Source organism: Pieris rapae, chromosome 20 (assembly GCF_905147795.1).
Source record: "Pieris rapae chromosome 20, ilPieRapa1.1, whole genome shotgun sequence".
Taxonomy (NCBI): domain Eukaryota; kingdom Metazoa; phylum Arthropoda; class Insecta; order Lepidoptera; family Pieridae; genus Pieris; species Pieris rapae.
The window spans coordinates 4,971,001-4,990,339 of NC_059528.1; the positions used below are offsets into that span (position 1 = coordinate 4,971,001).

Below are 19,339 nucleotides of genomic sequence, written 5' to 3' on the forward strand. Positions count from 1 at the left end.
GCCAAAGTTAGTTCATGGAAATATCAATAGATTACGCTACTAGTTGACACAAAGCAATGTTTTCCAAAATAAACTTCCAATGGAATTTTTCTCATTGTCATTCTTTGAATTGACTAAAATAAACATTCTAGAGAAAATTCACATCTTAAGACGGTGAGTATATACTGTAATAAATAAATAAAACTATATGTTACAAATACATGAAAACGCTACCCCCCGCAACGCGAGGGGCTATTTCCCTTTCCATCCGAAAAGAAAATTACCGCGCAGGCTCGTACAAAATGGCGTCGTTTAGTTATGAAGTGTACAATGTTCACATATCGAACTTACCGATCGATATCAATGGAGGATTCGCGTTTTTCGGCGATCCTTGTGCTCTGTCTGAATTAAGTGTTTTCGGTGTCCAGTGTAGAGTTAAGGTATTGAAAGGTGCCTTTTTGAAGAAGTTACATCACAGTGGTCTTCCGGAGCCTGAAATTAGAGTATAAAATGTCTTTCAAATCACGCAGGTGCGTACGCAGTCGTAGTCTTTCTATTCTATCTGGGCCTGCTCGAACGCGCTACCCCTTCATGATGGCCATTCATTTGGGTTTATCCTTTACGCCGCCGCAAAAGAGTTTGTGTCATTCGCGTGCAATATTGACCCGGCGCGACTGATTAAAAGCAAATGCATTTACAGAATAACATGAAATGAAGTGCATAATGACACCATGCCCAGCTATTAACTTATTAAAGTCTACGATATCTCGAGCTGTTATTAAACCTAAAAACAAGCTTAGGGTTAATTGTTTTGTTTCGCTAAGATTTCTAGGAATTACTAATAAAAGTGATTCTAGTTATAGCTTTGATGCGTAGCTTGAACGAGTATTGATTTTTCGTTTAGACAAGTGGCTTACACAATAGACTTTTGTCTCTAATTATGTTTAACAAACCATTGACATAAATTTGTATATTTATTTTATAATCAATTCATTAAGTTAACTTAATCCATGGGCTTTATAAATCTTATTTAAACACATCAAAATAACATAGTAAAACTTATCTATACTTCCATAGGGTATTATGTCAAAGGTCACACAAACTCCGGTTAAGGCTTGTGTATATATATTATATATAAGCAAACATCCAGATACATTATATTTTAAAAAAACTTGTGTTAATGATGCCTGTCTTGAATATCTAGTTCAAAATTTATAAATGTAAAAAGTATTTTCTTAATAACACTAGATTTTCTATAAAGTATATTTCCATTATATAGAAATTTATTAACAGTTTCTTACTATAACTCATATTGTTTGTTGTCTCTTCTGTCTTCTTAATAATCAAATAAATAAATTAATGAATTTTCTAAAAAAATCTTATTTATTAAAATATATTTTTTGTATTTATTATTTTGTATTTATTTTATAATATTTAATGAGGGTGATCACAAAAATATTTTTACTTGACCGATCTGCACATTTTTCTTTAGTCGTTGTTGAGATTTATTTGGGGTTGGAAAGGGTGTTGAACAGACTATAAGAACTTGCAATAAACTTTCAGTCACTCTTTTGAGTCTCTAAGGATTTTTATCACCAAATATTTGTTAGCACCTGTAACAATCATGCAATGCTCCTCATAGCATATTAAAATAATTATTTTTATTAAATAAAAATATTGAATAAATAATTCATATCTATTATATTTTATTCTGCACCTACTTAAAAATGTAACATGTTACATCACTCAAAATCAGCTGGCAAGCTGTTAAAGTAGATATATTTGAAAACAGTAAAATACTTAATCTTTTAGTGCTTAAAAGAAAATTTCACATAAGTTAGAAGAATTGCTTGTTGAAACTGAGCAAGCAGTGCCAAATGGTCCTGGATAACAAGCAGGACGACGACTCAGACACCAACATGAACTCCTTAGTCAGCACAGAGTCCATGGACACCGGAGAAGAGGTTTGTAATTTTTGTCTAAAGTATAGAATATTTTGTGGCTGATTCATTAATAATTTGTATAATAAGATCACCAATGTTTATCCTAAAACTCAATTGGATCCATCTAACATCAAGTATAGTGGAGGTAAGATTCAAAGTCAAGACTTAGTGCTTAGTTTCCAATATATCGTATATAAATAGACTTTGGATTTGTTATTATTTACCAGGAACATAAAATTTTTGCCTTTCGTGTTTTTGTAAGATTAGAAAAAATAAAAATTAAAAAATGTTTTTATTTTATAACAGGACATGTCTCAAGTGGATGGATGTGGGTTAAGTGGTGCTTCTGATGATGACGAAGAATGTGCATCCTCACCAGCCGGCTCTGCATATGAAGATGCCGGAGATGTCATCAAGAGTGCAATGAGTGATGAAGTTACCAAGCAACTCGCAGCCGCTGGTCAGTATGTTGTTACAGCCTTAGCTTCTCTTATAATTTGTGTTTCTATATTTTTGATATACAATTAGAAAAAATATTGTCTTAATCAAGTCAATTAATATCATATCTTACTTTTTCTGATCATTAAAGTGTCGAAATTGTAGTCTACTTTTTAGTTCAACTTAAATTATTGTTTGAGCAAAAAAGTATTGTTGAAAATAGAGACTAAAAATTCTATCCAAATGTGGAACCTTTTTCAATGGATGTAAACTGATTTAACAGAAATATTCGCTTTATTCTAACAATGTACAGAAACGTTTTAACTAAGTAGAAAACATTTGGTCTAGTTTATAGATTTAGCAACATTTATGAACTAATTATATTTATAACTTAGGTCCCGTGGGGATGGCCGCTGCAGCCGCTATAGCATCGTCAAAGAAACGCAAGCGACCACATTCGTTTGAAACTAACCCGTCAGTTAGGAAACGACATCAAAACCGTCTACTACGGAAGCTTAGAGTGAGTATTTTGTATTACTAGAGAAATATTAAAATAAAACGTCTATAATTTAAGTCTCCGTCAAATATTTGCATGAATTTTTCATAGTATTTTGGATAACTTGTAAGGTATAAGAATATATACAGACTTTGTTAAACTCGTGTTTGAGCTACTGTTTGAAGTTTATACATCAGAAGCAGTATTTTCCTGGTAATTTGAAATACGTCTTTGTTAAAAAAAGTGATAAATTGTGATGGCTTAATGAAAGCCTATTTAATATTTTTAAATCTGTCTGCCTCAATCACATTGAAATCCTTGACTATATTTAATCGTTGTGCAAATTCTATTTTCATTTGGTAAATGACTTAATTGCTATTACGTACGGCTTCGTACTGGATATTTATTATATAAATATGTAATAGTAAAAATCGTATTACAGACGGTTTTGTATACGTAGTACACTTTTACGCGATTAAGTTTTGTGTATTATTTACTCCCAGGTTTCCATTATCGAAGTTTACATACAGTAAACTTCGATAATGGAAACGTTTTTTAGACCCCAAAGTTTTTTTTTAAATATTCTATAGCCTATGTTCCTCAGGGGTAGTGAAAGATTCTAATGGTGAAATAATTTTCAGTTTTATATGCAAACAAATAAATCTATTTATAATATAAGTGTAGAAGCAAGAAGTTCAACTACACTTATGTCATGCATAAAATACATGCATTCGTTTACATTGGGAGTGTATCGTATTACGTGATTCTGGGGTCAGTAGCCGTTCTGGGGTCGTGACCTGTAAATTGACCTATCATTTATTAGCGAATTACACGAATATGAAATAAATGTGTTCAATTCAGTTCTGTTAAAGAGATGTTTCATTAGATTTCTAATGGATGGACCAACACGATCTCATTTAATGATTTTTACTAAGTAAGGTCTTCTAAACAAACATCTTCATTTAAAAAAAAAAAAAATGTTAATTTGATATACATTACTTCTGCTAATTACGATGAGGTATCGTGTTTACACGCTCGTCCTGCCCACTTCCCTGATCACTACGGCTGAATGTAAATGCGGCAATAGGAATTGATACGAATTTAGTCGATTTAATTGACAAAAATGAAAGATTAGGCAGGAAGTTCATATTACTTTACTACTTTATACTTAAAACATAGTATGGGCTTGTTAATTTGATGTTTAGGTAGAAATAAGGCTGATAGGTCAATAGAAATTTCGTAAAAAAGACAAAACGATCAACGCTAATCGACATTTTGTGTAAAAAGTAGTTTTTGTTCCTTAGACCCGTTTTTATGCAGACATTGCTAAAGATATCAACTATTAATATAATTTACATAACATTTGTTTGGTTTCTGTCTAGAGACAAGCAAAGCCGCTTTTAAAACAATAATTAACAACGTGTCGCTGTATTTATATTATTATGAAGCCTTTTTATTTCAATTACTCGTTACAGTTACAATATGAATAAATTTAGTATTTAGAATTCTGTATTAGTTCCAAAGTCTTTCATTTAGTTCATAAGTAAATAAGTATTATATATCTGACTAAAATGTTGCATCAATAAGAATATATTAATCCATTATAGGCAAAAAAGACGACTTAGACGAAGAAGACGGTTACAGAGTAAAATTTCATAGGATATTGTTTTATAAGACAAATGTTAGGGCACACTTTAAATATTACAATTATATTTTTTCCCGACGTAACAGTATAAAGTATTGTGCAGTCCGTTTACCCTCTTTCCCCTAATTGGACCTGGGGCAGACGTTGTTTTATTGATCATATTTCAACCTGGATGGTTCTGTGTATAAAATAAATAAATCAGTGGCGCTACAACCTCTTTAGGTCTTGGCCTCAGATTTCTGAATCTGTTTCATGATCATTTTTAAATCTAATAGGCAAGTAGGTGATCAGCCTCCAGTGCCTGATACACGTCGTCGACTTTCGGGTCTAAGACATGTCGGTTTCCTCACGATGTTTTCCTTCACCGTTCGAGAAAATGTTAAATGCGCAAATAGAAAGAAAGTCTATTGTTGCACAGCCCGGGATCGAACCTACGACCGCAGGTACGAGAGTCGCACGCTAAAGCCACTAGGCCAACAAAACTCTGTTGGTTTGGTTGGTTGTATTGGTTTCCTTCTGTGTATACTAAGCTAAAATTATTATTTCGCTCAAATCGGCACATAGTATTACACGATGCAAGTGGGTATATACATTGGAAAATTATTAATAAGGGCGCGATAGCTGATATCGAAAAATAAAAGTACCAAAGCGTGTATTGGAAAATTATAAATCGGCGCGATAGCTGATAATGGTACAAACAAGTAGTTTAATCAATATTAATAGTTAAGAACTTTTTCTATTGAACTCTCACATCTGCCGTTGTGAACACTGATCGAACTAATCACGTTAATATAGTGTAATGTTGTTAAATATTAACGTCACGGATAATAGCTACAAAGACGTCGACTTTTGAACTTGGGGTGAATATTTTAACACTAAATCGATACCCCTGCGAGGGGTTTTAACTTTAAACCAATTAATTTATTGTGTCACGGTCACTGGCTATTGTTTTCGATTGACGCACCCTCTGTAAAAGGAATAAATCAATGTAGCCAACGCTTTATGCCTTGATATTGGATTTATTTGTACATGCTTAGCACAAACTGTATACGACTGTTATCAACACGATTTATATTTAAGGGTACTATATGTACATTTAATGTTTCTGAATTTTTCATTATTATATATTACATAACTTACAAAATAGTGGCGCTACAAGTTTATAGATCTGGGCCGTAGGTTTGTGTATATGTATCGTAAACATTGCCTTTACTAATAGGCCAAGTAGGTGATCAGCTTTCTGCCCCTGACACAAAAAAAAACATATTCTTTATTTGTTTAGCTATATGTACAATAGAATTCAGGTTGAGGTCCCCTAGTAAGACACCCACCGTCTACTTTTGGCTTTAATGTTTCCTTAACATGTTTTTCTACACCATATATAACATGAGCGAATATTAAACGGACATAGAAAGTCGATTGGCACACACCCGGGTTCCATTACAAAATGGCGATATTTTTATCGACAGCAAACCATAGAAGAATTCGCAACTCGCGTCGGTCAACAGGCTGTGGTTTTAGTAGCGACCCCCGGTAAACCCAACACATCGTATCGAGTTTTCGGTGCCAAGCCGCTAGAAGATGTGGTGCGAAATTTGCGATGCATGATCATGGAGGAGTTGGAGAATGCGCTTGCACAGCAGGTACTACATACACATACAGAATCTCAGACTAAATTATATTTTGGATTAGGGCTTCTCCGAATATAGAATGATGAATGATGATGATTATTTCCATATTCCTATTTTATATACTTTAAATATTTTAAAAATTGTTTTGAATCATTCCAAAGAAAAAATCTATGTTAGATATGTATTTTCTGACGAACAACCGCAAAATTCTCCATGCATCACCTGCTGCATGAATAAAATCATTAAAATAATTAATTGATATATGTATATTTATTATTAAGAACTAATGATTTCTATAAAGAAATGTTACACTGGAAGTGGATTAAATTTTCAATATAAATAATACAATACATTGTTTCTGTTGGGAGGCATATTTTCCTAGTTTGATAACTTCAACATTCATGAAGAGAAATCACGAAACAAATAATCGCACCAAAATTTGTTAATCATTTCGAACAGAGGTATTTCCCATTTAACACTCTGAACCGCATCGTTCTGCTTACACTTTCTAAAACGTTTAAATCAATTGAGAATTTATGTTACAAAATTTATAAAAATAAGTTTTATGATATAAATGCTTTGATGACGATGCGGATACAGAACCATCCACGAAAGTTGCGCCTAGTACCTAAATCCTGTGTAAATGGAGAAGAAAAAAAAATTCTCTAAAGAAACTGGGAATATTGGCGATAATTGATATCGGGTGCGTATTCGTGGATGGTATACGCTTTGTACGAGCGTGTTGGAGGCGAAATAACTCTTCAGTTCGGGCTGGGCTCGGGCCCGCAGGCGCCGCCGCCGCCACAAGATGACCCTTCGCTCTTCGAGCTGCCGCCCCTCATCATCGACGGCATCCCCACGCCCGTTGAGAAAATGACGCAGGCGCAACTTCGCGCCTTCATTCCGCTCATGCTTAAGTACTCTATGGGTGAGTCACCTTGATTAGTGTATACTTTACAATAAAGACACATTTAAAGGTGTTTTGTAATTTTATTTAAATAAAATATTATGTCAGTACGATGTTTGGATAATTTCAAACAGTGAATGGCTTTATATAGCTGTTAGAAACATGTTCTCACTTACTTACGAATTAAATGTTTTTGGATATTTAATACAAAAACTGTTGTTTTTATTTAATCAGTAGGTCTACAACCTTTTTTGGTCTGGGTCACAGATTTTTTGTATCTTGTTCCAAGATTATTTGACTATCTTATTGACAAGTAGGTGAGCAGCCTACGCCTTCGACTTTTTGGGTCTAAGGCAAGGCGGTTTCCTCAGGATGTTTTCCTTTACGATTTGAGCTCATGTTAAATACGCACATGGAAAGAAAGCCCATTGGTGCACGGCCGAGAATAGAACCTACTGCCTCAAGGTTTAGAGCTGAAGCCACTACTGATCTCAAAAAATAATTAATTAATTCTTATTTAGAAGAGATACTTAACATAAATCATATTTACGCTAGGTCTATATTTAAAATTATTACTTTGAAACACAGTTCGCGGAAAGCCTGGCTGGGGTCGTGAATCGACCCGTCCGCCTTGGTGGCCCAAGGACCTGCCCTGGGCCAACGTACGAATGGATGCACGATCGGAGGACGAGAAACAAAAGGTACCAACCAATTCGACTTAGGGTTCTTCAATAAAAGTGCTTACCAATTCTTAAAAGGCCGTACCAATTCTTAAAAAGCCGTACCAATTCTTAAAAGGCCGTACCAATTCTTAAAAGGCCGGCCACGCAATGCATCTGCAACTGTTTCATGATCATTTTTAAATCTAATAGGCAAGTAGGTGATCAGCCTCCACTGCCTAACACACGCCGTAAACTTTTTGGGTCTAAGACATGTCGGTTTCCTTACGATGTTTTCCTTCACCGTTCGAGCAAATGTTAAATGCGCACATAGAAAGAAAATCCATTGGTGCACAGCCGGGGATCGAACCTACGATCTGGCCAGTAGGCCAACACTGCTCTTTCTTCTTAGTTTTACAAAATTACAAAAAGTAACGTAACACTGTACTGTACTGCAACCTCTAATTACAAGACAATTTTATTTTCGTACAAATTCTAGATTTTTTATTATTACTAAATGTAGAAATGAAGGTATTATCTAGTACTTCTATCACATTTTAACTGTTAAGAAATAATAACAATATGAAACACACAACAAACACAATAATGTAACTAAAACCAATTCTATATCCATTCCTGATTTTAATTTAATTAATATTCTTTTAAAACGAGCTATTTTTGAACAAGAGGTGTAATGGACTTCCTTACAAACATCTTGTAAAACTAAATTCTTGATAGGAGTGAAGAAAAGTTATAAATGTATGTTAGCCATTTAATTATTTTACTCAAGATGTCATATGGAACATGGTGTAATAGTTGCAGCTCCTAACAAACATTGTGTAAAAAAACTTGGCGAGTAAAGAGTGGCGGACAGTTTATTGCCAGTTCTTCTCTTCCGTTCCACGCCCTTGATTTGAGAACTCGCAGTAAATATAAAATTAGAATTTAATGTTTATTTTTGATTTGATTTAATTTAATATTTGTTTTTTTATAAATGTATAGAAATGCACGTGAATTTACAGATGTCATGGACGCATGCGCTCCGTCAGATAGTGATAAACTGCTACAAGTATCATGGGCGAGAAGATCTTTTACCTGCCTTCACTGAAGATGATGATGATAAGCATACAAGAGCGTTGTCGCCATCCGTACGTATATTATACGAACTCACACAAACCGAATTCTCAACAATTACAAATGTCAGTATTCAGACCACTCTAATATGATAAAGCTTTAAAATTTAATTTTAATTCAATAATAAATTATTTTCCAAAATTTCAAAATTGGTTATAAAAAATATGCATTTACAGATTACATTTTTTTGTCTTATTTTCAAATGAGTGGAGATTTATTGCTAATTCTATTTATTCACTAATTATAACAAAATTTTTCCTTCTGCCTCATAATTGGAATGCTGCTAACTGGATTTGGTATTATTACAATAAAAACTTAAACTACTAGTCGTCACAATGTATGCCTAGTGGTAGTTGCAACTCGAGTGGTTCGGGCAAGCACAGCTCACAGCAAGCAGTGCTTACTTCGCAGCAAGTCTGCATTGATCAAATGACACTCGCCGATGTCGATGTATGTGATTCGATTAATTACACAAACAATTCCAAATTTGAACCACTTTTAAAATTAATAGTTCGAATACTTACCAATAGATGGCGTGATGTATTAATGGTAATGTACAAAAACGCGCTTACGGAATAGGTTTATATGTGTGTATAACTGTTGTGAATTCTTATATTTCCATATGTGACAATTAAAAGCGCGGTCAATAATATTAATATTCAAATCAGATTATGGTAAAAAAACTGCCTTCACCGGGGAAGGCAAGGGCCAAGGACCCTTATTGCGTACTTCGCTCACTCCACTGAGCTTCTCCGTCCTACCCTTTAGGCGATTGACCAGCCCGCGACGGCCCAAGCCGAGGTTTTAGTTTCACAGGAGACGCCCTTGCGCTAGTCGTGGCGAAAAGGCTCATTCAGGCCAACCTGAGCTGTAAAGGCCGATAGCGAGATATTAAAAAGTAAAGTATTTTCATACATTAAGGTTGCGTAGTAGGTTTGTAAAATTTATGATTTCACCCGCGCTCTTTAGTGACAATCACCGCGGCGCAACGAAACAAACAATACAAACTCGAGGGTATTTTAAACGGTGTAGTATATGCATAAGTGTATTTATCTATCATCAGACCCGAAAATGATCTATACTAATAAATATTATTAAAACTTGAAACTAATATTTTTACTTTGTAAGAGTAATCTCTGTAACTACTAAACCGATTCTAAAATTATTTCGATTATGTTGCCACTGTGTGTTTTTATATATGCTACCAGAAATTATAAGAACGAGTTTTTTGTCTATTATTTCACTATGGTTAAAATGAGATGATGTCTTTTATCTATTGCCAACTACACTGTTGGGAATAGATTTTTACTTGTGGTAATTATAATATCAAGATATCGAGCTCTGGCGCTAAAAAGCGTTGATTTCTCGTCACAATGGAGCGACTGACTAATGAAACTCACCTATGCTCGAAGTTCGAGAGAGATGAGACGGACAATACAGTATTTCGTGGAACAAAAATGAAGTAAACACCAGATGCTTTTTATTTATAAGACGTATAATATACAATGTTTAGTAAAATCACTACTCTCAGACTCTATTTATTTATTAAGTCTACAACATCATATATATTACGATATCTACTGATAATTTTATAAAATATTCTATCTAATATGTACGACGATATATGTAAAATAAGTTTTGCAAAATTTTGCTTATATCCCGCTCTTAACAGCGTGATATTTATAAGTGTTTAGTGTGCTTTATTGACAGTATATATAATATATAATTACTGTCATAATATATCCGTGATTTCATATTAATATGGTTTCATTCATAAGACGAGATAAATTAATGAGATAAATGAATGTAATAACATAACCAAAAGTGACTAGTTAGAATATGATATGCGTACTACGGCTCGCAAGTTTTGTGAGTATTTATTTGCTGATATATTAGTAACATCGGCCTTCTTTGAAGTATAAGACTATGGCATACCGGTTTCCCTACAATGCTTTTCTTTATCGCGTGTTGATTGTATTAGTCCATTGTTGCACAGCCGGGATTCGAACCTACGACCGAAGATTGAGACTCACACTCAAACCACTATCACTCTATAACATTAATAAATATTAATATTCAAATTTAGATGTCTCAGTACGCGCCCGCAGTTCTTCAGACAATAACAAACCCAGATGGTTCAGTCTCTTTGATACAAGTGGACCCTAATAGTCCAATCATCACATTGCCTGATGGAACTACTGCGCAAGTTGTAAGTATTGTCAATGTTAAATATTTTGTTATTCTTCGCTGAGTAAAAGTACATTTATTGCATGGGTTAATTACAGGGATTTTGTTTTAAGGGCTATTTTTTGTATATGAAACAAATCAGATATTAATATCGTTAACCAATACAAAAATCTGCATTGTTTCATGTCTTCAACTAAGACACTTTTTTAATAAAATATAATTTATATTTAATTTTTTCATGCAGTAATTAAAAAAAAATTATTATTAGTATTTCCTGCCTCTGTGTTTTTAAGATATACATATAAAAGTTCATTAATAAAATATAATAGCCACATATTAATTAAATATACGGTTTTTTTTGGAAAATTTTAGTTTTAAATTGGAAACATTTAGTAGTAAAAAAAAACAAAAAATGTTTATTATATACTCTATAGTTTTCCTCGATTAATATGATGACACAAAATTTAAACAAAAATGTGTTTTTTATTAGAAACAATAAATTAAGGGTGTTAATTCCTAAGTATGCAATTTTTTTTGCAGATTCAAAGTACAGATGGCGGTACCGTTGTAAGCGGAGTGAATGTTAGTGGCTTGGATGGTGAAGGCGTTTCTGTCGATCTCAATGAAGCTGGACTAAACTCTGACACTCAGATTATCCTCACCACCGATGATGGACATGGTAGGGTAGCATTTGTATTACAAAATCTTTGTCTGATTTCTCAAGTATATTTTTTCTGAAGTAGGTATTCAATAGCAAATAAAAATAGAATATCAAGTATTATTTATTTCTGTTAACAACTGTTTGCAAATAGGTTTTATGATTTGATATGTAACATAGACTAGTGTTTTAGCTTAAAAAAATAAACAATTCTTTGTTTACATTATTTTCCAAGATACAGCCAAAAATTACCTTAAAAGCGAAAATGCACCAAAAATATAAAATACTCCTAAACAACAATCAAACACAACACTCTTTTTTAGGACATCCTGTCTAAACTGGTATTGGTAAATATTTAAAGTTAATATATCTTTGTTAGGTTTCACATTTATTTAATGTTATGATTGGCAGAGAGACATTGACCAATCAAGCAACATTATGAGTGGTTTTACTCATAGATGCTAATGTTTTTAAATTAATTAAATAGTAGCACATGAAAGATAGATATTTATTCCCTTATAGCTCTCTTTTTTTGCTATATTTTAATACTTCTCGAAAGTATTTATTTTATTTGTAAACACTGTTTTGTTGCATTAGTTAATATTTATCATCTTTATTTCATTTGTGTGTGCATAATAAGTAAATTGCATTTTAACTCCTTGCAGGTTACCCGGTATCCGTGTCGGGCGTTATAACAGTGCCAGTGTCGGCCTCGGTCTATCAATCAATGGTTGCTTCAATGCAACAGCAAGATGGCGTCTGCGTCGCACCGCTTGTTCAGGTCACAAACAACACACGCAAACATTCACGCACGCATACGCGTATACGCACGCTTACACCCGACGAACGCACGTACACGCCCGCTGTCGATTTGCATACTTATATTAAAGTAGAAGTAGTTTAAATATGTACCTTTTGGTGACTTAAAATTTCATTTATTTCTTAAAGGTCTCAACAGTTAAAAACTAAAATTAAAAGTATTTTTTTAAATAACCCGTTTGGTTATGAGAACAGTATTAACATGAAAGTTAAACCATTTCAACCAATTTATGTTTCTGTAGCTGGTATTGATTTTATTTTATTATTATATCGGTAAAGTTTTAATAGCTTTTATCATACAACTTCTACTACTGATACAAGTTGTAGTAATTAGAACTGACAGTATGAATATAGAACTCGTTCCAAAACCCAGTTGAATGGAGTTCATAGAGATACCAAAAAATTGCTTTTAGTGGAGCTTATTGTTTAGTTTATAAATTTATAAGTGAGTTTAAATGGTGGTATATAGTATTCTGTAATGACCAAAAAGTTACCGATTTTTTTTCTAGTCGTCTGGATTTTACAGATTTTATATTCAATTGTGCCATTACAACAGACTTTGATATTCATTATGTTATAGAAAAATCATATTCTAACAAGTTAAAATTTAAATAAAACAATCGTACTTAAATTATCTGTACTTTAACGCCCGAACCCAATAATGTATCCTAAATCTCAGATAGAAAACAATCTGAGATTGTGGATTGTCAGACCGTGAAACTCAATCGATTTCCTATCTGCATCCCAATAACCAAACTCTACGAAGAAAATTATTTTTGGCGACGATTACAATGCAATCTCTTCCCTCTTTGTCGTTCCATTTTACCGAGTTTACACTCATATTTGTTAATCAATGTAAACCAAATAAAATTATAATAGTATATTGGCACAGTTCAACTGTCATTTTCATACAAAGGTTTATCCACGAATACCGATCCGACCTACCAGGGATAGCTTGCTACAGATGGCTATTATAATCCGTCAATTGGTTATTGGCACACTTTATACAATATTTGGATTAAGATGTCTATCCCTTTGGTCAAAAATGAATTGAGATAGGTTATTGGGTTTGGGCGTTAATTTGTTTTATCTACGATTTGTAGCGAAAACTATTATTTTGTATGACCAACCCGTGTTGTAGTGTTGCAAATTCTGTTTCTTACAAAACCACAGATTATTGTGCTAATTCTGAACCAATTAACATACAATAATATATTAAATATTGCATAAAAATATATGTTCAAGATATAGTTCAGACTTGGCGTTATTTTTGTAACTACATTAATATGAAACTATATTTTAGTGTTAATCAGTCGGTTTCGTGTGATTTTTCATACTAAGTTTGCGTGCTCGTGATATATTAGCTGCTCTTAGTATGTTTGTGATTAGTAAAACCAGCTTAAAACGCTTAACTGTTATTTTATCTTTTATTTAAATTAATTTTAGTTTCACCGAAGCAAAAAAATATTCTTATGCCAGCAACATTTCTTATGAAATTAAACAGCGATCTATTAAAATCTCAAATGCAGACTTTTATTAAGTAAAATATACATCCATTTTACGACACAAGATTTTATTAAATTTAATTTTCGCAAATAATTAGTAGTATAAAGTTATTTTTTTAGCGTATATGAAATTTATCGGAACGGATCCAAGAAATTCATTCGAATGAAAGAGGTGTATACACAATGTATTTGTAGAGGTGTAATTATGTACATATAGAAATTTCGTAATTCCATTTGTAATTGTTTACGTATGATTATTTAGTAATTGTATTTGGCACGTACATCAGTCGCCCCACCCAATTTTGAATCACGTCGGGGTCACTAGTTTAGTGTTTGAAACACTAATGAAAACCGAAATAGCGTTCACTATCATTAATGTAAGCACTAATAAATGGCGGTTTTAGTTCTACTGACCTGATCCATGTGGCAAATAGAATTACGAAATATACGTAAACATAATTATAGATGGAATTACGAAATTTCTATATAGACATAATTACACCTCTGCATATGCAATCAAATTCCCTTTTAATAAAATAGATTAAAATTGCTTTTAAAATAACATTATTTTTTATTAGTGTTGATTGGTCTTGCTACGATACATTATTAAATAAACATGTGTCTATATTTATTTATATATAAAAGACGAAAAGGTGTCCATCCTATTCGTCTGTGTTTGAAAGCGTCTTAAACTGGTTTTACTGTGTTATTATGTGTGGCGATCTCATGGCGTTACTTATTGCACAAATTTTTGAAGTGAAACTTCTTTAGAATCGTTGTGATTTCAAACCGGGTGCAACGGAAAAGCGACAGTAAAAAGAGACAGAAACATTAATTCATATGATTTAACGTGGGAGAAAATGAGATAGATAAACTTCTTTAGAATCGTCGTGATTTCAAACCGGATGCAGCGGTAAAGAGAGACAGAAACATCAATTCATAAGATTTAACGTGGGAGAAAATGAGATAGGAGGCATTATACAGCCTCTCTTTACTGCCGCTTTTTCATTTGATCGAATTTCAAACTTTCGCTGTTTTAGTTTTTGCCAAATTAAAGATTTATATTAAACTTATAAATTAAAATGTATCATTAAAATATACTGTTTTTAAAGAACACACACATTTAGATAGTGGAAAATGATTAATTTATATTTGATTAATTATAAAAACTTTGTTTTTGAAGGTTTCACTTCTACCATGTGTGAATTGCACATATTATGTTTTTTATTTACAAAATTTTATTAATAATTATGTCAGTGTACCAGTGCATTTTAAATTGTTTTTAAGTTTTAATTATGTTAAGATTAAGTTGCATGTTTAAGCAGTTTTTAGTTTAGTTAAATTTTCCAAATTTTGTTGAATATTTATATTGCTTGGCATAATTTAATATTTTGTGCATTAAGTGTAAGGTAAGAAAAAGTTATTAGAATTGCCATTTTTGTTTTGCCAGTTAGTGTTTTGCGACGTTTGAATGAATAAAATATTTTAGTACAATTTTAAATAAATTTATTATTTTTTATAAATAAGAACTCTGTTTTTTGCCAAAAAAAAGTTTATTTAGCATTAACGCAGAAAGAATATATTTATTTATTTAAACGTCTGTTTGTTAAAGTGTTTATGTTTGAGAGTTTATAGTTTATGTTGAGTTTTTAATGAGTACTCGTATAAATTAGAGCTTGTTTTTTTTTAAATACGAAAAAGACACAAACTAAATAAAATATACGGTTTGACAGGTACAAAGAGATAAGCGATTAGATACAGATAGAAAAAATGCATGATTCAGTTTTTTTTTAATTTCTATGATTTATGGCTTGTTGTTTTACGAGTGCTCATATTATTTTGTGTCAATAAACGCTGTGATTCTTTTACGTGTTTTATTTGTTTGTGTAGTAGTGCCTGCAAATGCGTCTAGTGTAATTGCTACTGTGTACTAAGGTGTGTATTTTTAGCTTTTTCATTCTTGTGCATAAGTAATATATTTATAATTTTGAACTCATAAAATATCGTTGAAATTTTGTTTATTTATCGGTATTGTTATAGGTCTTATATTCATTTGCGCTTGAATAATTCTTAAAATAACTAAATTATTTGCAATTAATTATATGTTTTAGAACATATTTTCTGCCGTTACAGAATATATTTTATTAATTTTAATTCATCTCTGAAGCTGCAATAAGTACTTTATTTAAAGAATTCAGGTTCGATCTCCAATGATTGCGCGGATTCAGAAGGCTAATTCACTTAGGGTCTGTTTCACAATGCCCGGATAAGTTCCAAATAAGCTATTTGTTACTTATTGGTATGATAAATAGTATTTTTGCGTTTCACGACTGTCAGATAGCGCTATTTGTCATGAAATTCGAAGTATCTTATTTGGAACTTTAAGCTTTCGAATAATTTATGTGTTGCATAGCTATTTGGTACTTTATCCATACATTGTGAAACAGGCCCTTAATATCCTAAAAATAAACATGTCGAAATGTGTATTATATCGTTGTATTTATGCTGCTAGGTTTTTGTTATCATTCAACTAAATTATACCAATTTCATAAAATATTATCTATGAAAAGCCATAAATATTAAAATTGAAATTAAATATTCTGGCCTGATAAAATTCCTAATTGAGTTTCTCACTATGCTGGCTGTGTGACCTAAATTGTGTCTCACAATAATTTCAACCTTGTTCATTCAGGTGGATCAGAACGGAGAAGGTCTGGAAACGATTTCAATGGGCGGGGGCGTGGCTCAAGTGATGCTGCAAGGTGGTGAAGGCGGTCAAGTCTTGCAAGTACTGAGTTTAAAGGACGCGACTGCGCTTACCAAGGCCATGGTAAGAATTTGTGGTGAACGCTTTTCTGCGTAGTTACCCTTCGTAACTATTAGGTTTTAGCAACAACACCACTACAGTGAGAAAGTCATATGGAGATTCAGCAATTTGGGCTCGATATGAAATTAAGTATAAGGTTGGAGTGGATACAAAATAAATTTTTGAGGCACATATATTTTAGGATGGTGTGTACCGTTTTTATAAACTCATGAATCCAACATTATTTATTCTTGGTTCTGTGGGCTACAACGAGCTAAGAGTACTAGAATTCGCGCTTATGATGTACTTAATAAAGTTGTTACATGGTAAGGACAGTAATTCGACAGTACATACTTCAGTACCTTAGCTTCAATGTGCCTGATGGGTATGTCAGAAAGCGACATCGTCCGCCGTTACTTCATGTGATCATACTAAGGCCTAACCTTCTGAGAGGGACACATATAATTCGGTGCATTAATTTAGTTAACAAACTTTTTCATTGTCCGTTGAATGAGCTGGTAAAAGTTATATTTTTAGTTAGTACCTATAGTAGTTAGGTAATATCTTGTATTTTTTATTTTTTAATGTTTGTTTTTTTTTTGTTACTCATTGTTCACTCTTGTCAATTTAGGTTCAGCTGTTACGACAGGGGAATTTTTATAAATAAATAAAACTTTACACTTATCATGGTTTCCAGCAACAACAGCAAGTGAAGTCAGAGCGCGAAGCAGTGGCGGCTGACTCCTAGCTATTAAGTCTAGTGGCGGAGCCTCAGCGCACGCCACAAGCGCCATCTATGCCGGACGATCTTGACGAGAACTAATTCAGCCCATAGTTTATCCAGAGGGTTTTAGCGCCATTAATATGGATAACTTTTAAACAACTTGTTAAAATTCTAAAATAGCTTAATTATTATTATTACCCGATTATTTCGTGTAACATTCGCGCTTTCCCACGGCACTTATCGTCTGCGATTACAGTTCATTAATATCGCCCGCGACTTGACTAAGTACACGAAATACCAGACGTAGTTGTCATGAGTTGAGTCTAGACACAGCTCTCAAATGCCATTTTGATCTACGACTCGGAGCAAGTACGATTGGTTATTTTCTCGATTTTCAGAAATGCTTAGTACTTATGTAATAACAAACAAAAGTTGATCTTCGAAATTTCTAGATTAATCTATTAAAAATATAGCAATTCGAAAATGTCGGATCGGCATTAAAAATTAAGACAATCCGAATAATTAGTTAATAATATGAATTGTCCATGATCTCAACGATCAAGCAAACTAGCGTAATATTTATTTTCGTTTTTCGTGCAATAATATTTGTTCCGGTATTTTATTTTACCTACATTCCTTTATTTAGGTGCAATTTTGTTTTAAGTATAACTTATTTTTACGTATTCTAGTCGAATCGAGTCATAGTAAAACAATCTAGTCTAAACAACATAATGTAAAATACATTCTTAGGAGAATTAAAGTTAATTTGTATTTAATTTTAGAATGGTTGGGTTTCTACTATGCTGAAGTATTTGAAACCATTTTGGCCTGGATATTTTTCAGTATACGCCTACTAATATATCAAAATCTTATCTAGTTCTTCATAAACTATCTAAATATTTTACTCTCACCCTTCCGTACGATTTGTTGCATTTTAATGTTTGACAAAGACAAATATTTTATCGCCATTGGTTTAAAATAGTCACGTGACAAGAGTAATTTTTTTACGCGTATAACCAATCCAGTTGAAATCCAACCAAAAAGACCTTGCAGGGATAAAAGATCCATTTATTGATGTTTGAAATGTATAGATGTTACATTTAGAAATCTATTACGCCGACTATCAAGTGGCCATATTGATTACTTAAGCCTATATATTAATAGGTTAAGTTTAAATAATAATTTATAAATCTTAATATATTCTTAGCCAAGTTTAGATAATAAGGTGTAGTCATCATAGAAAGTACAAATCTTTATTATTGAGTAATTTATGTGTAAGATTAATTTATTTTGTTTTTAATTTTATATTTTATTTGTTCCCTTGTGTTCATTAATTTATTAAAATATACATGAAGAAATGCACAATTTTGTTGTTAAGTGATGATTAATTGTAACTGTAAATATAGTATGAATGCGTGTATATTGCAATTAATAAAGTATTTACGTAATTTGGTTTTTAAGATGTTTCTTATAGAATATACTTCCACAATCAAGTTTTGCGGTGCACTACCGCTATATTTTAAAAAGTATTTTCACCCCCTCTTAGGGTAGTTCAAGAACCATTATCAAGCTTGCAAAATGCTCACAATCAACATGGTTACATGGTTTTAAATGCAAAGATTTTACTGGTCCTGTCTGTTCATTTATGATGATAAAAAATGTATGGTCCATGAATACGAGGAAATTAGGTTTTCAGGGTACAAAATACTCCTGCTTGGCAAGTTCAGCATTATTGATGACAAAACGGATTACGCCGATCCAGTTAGTACCCTCAAAAATCAATATAGAGCAGACACACAGATAGAGTT

The 19,339-nt window shown here is 32.5% G+C and overlaps 1 protein-coding gene across 4 annotated transcripts; it reads left to right on the top strand.

Annotated features, from left to right (window-relative positions):
• The first annotated feature begins 42 nt into the window (after positions 1-42).
• LOC110993665 (DNA-binding protein Ewg) lies at positions 43-19,220 on the top strand. 4 transcript variants are annotated; one of them, XM_022260012.2, is made up of 14 exons: positions 43-153; positions 1,792-1,943; positions 2,229-2,382; positions 2,756-2,880; positions 5,971-6,144; positions 6,898-7,060; positions 7,628-7,740; positions 8,721-8,846; positions 9,160-9,282; positions 10,919-11,041; positions 11,560-11,698; positions 12,343-12,458; positions 16,694-16,831; positions 17,505-19,220. In XM_022260012.2, exons 2-14 carry the CDS (start codon positions 1,857-1,859, stop codon positions 17,553-17,555), a joined length of 1,632 nt encoding a protein of 543 aa, XP_022115704.1. In that variant the 5' UTR covers positions 43-153; positions 1,792-1,856; the 3' UTR covers positions 17,556-19,220. The 4 variants fall into 4 exon arrangements, with proteins under 4 accessions (XP_022115704.1, XP_022115703.1, XP_022115705.1 ...); XM_022260011.2 differs by lacking the exon at positions 43-153 and adding an exon at positions 373-509; XM_022260013.2 differs by lacking the exon at positions 43-153 and adding an exon at positions 373-509 and having other exon boundaries at positions 6,922-7,060.
• The last annotated feature ends 119 nt before the right edge of the window (positions 19,221-19,339 follow it).

Bases quoted from the DNA above. Each gene is read 5' to 3' on its own strand.
- LOC110993665 (XM_022260012.2), top strand. From the start codon at position 1,857: ATGGTCCTGGATAACAAGCAGGACGACGACTCAGACACCAACATGAAC. The intron at 2,383-2,755 runs GTCAGTATGTTG...TTTATAACTTAG, and splicing joins CAAGCAACTCGCAGCCGCTG to GTCCCGTGGGGATGGCCGCT. The intron at 8,847-9,159 runs GTACGTATATTA...TTAAACTACTAG, and splicing joins CAAGAGCGTTGTCGCCATCC to TCGTCACAATGTATGCCTAG.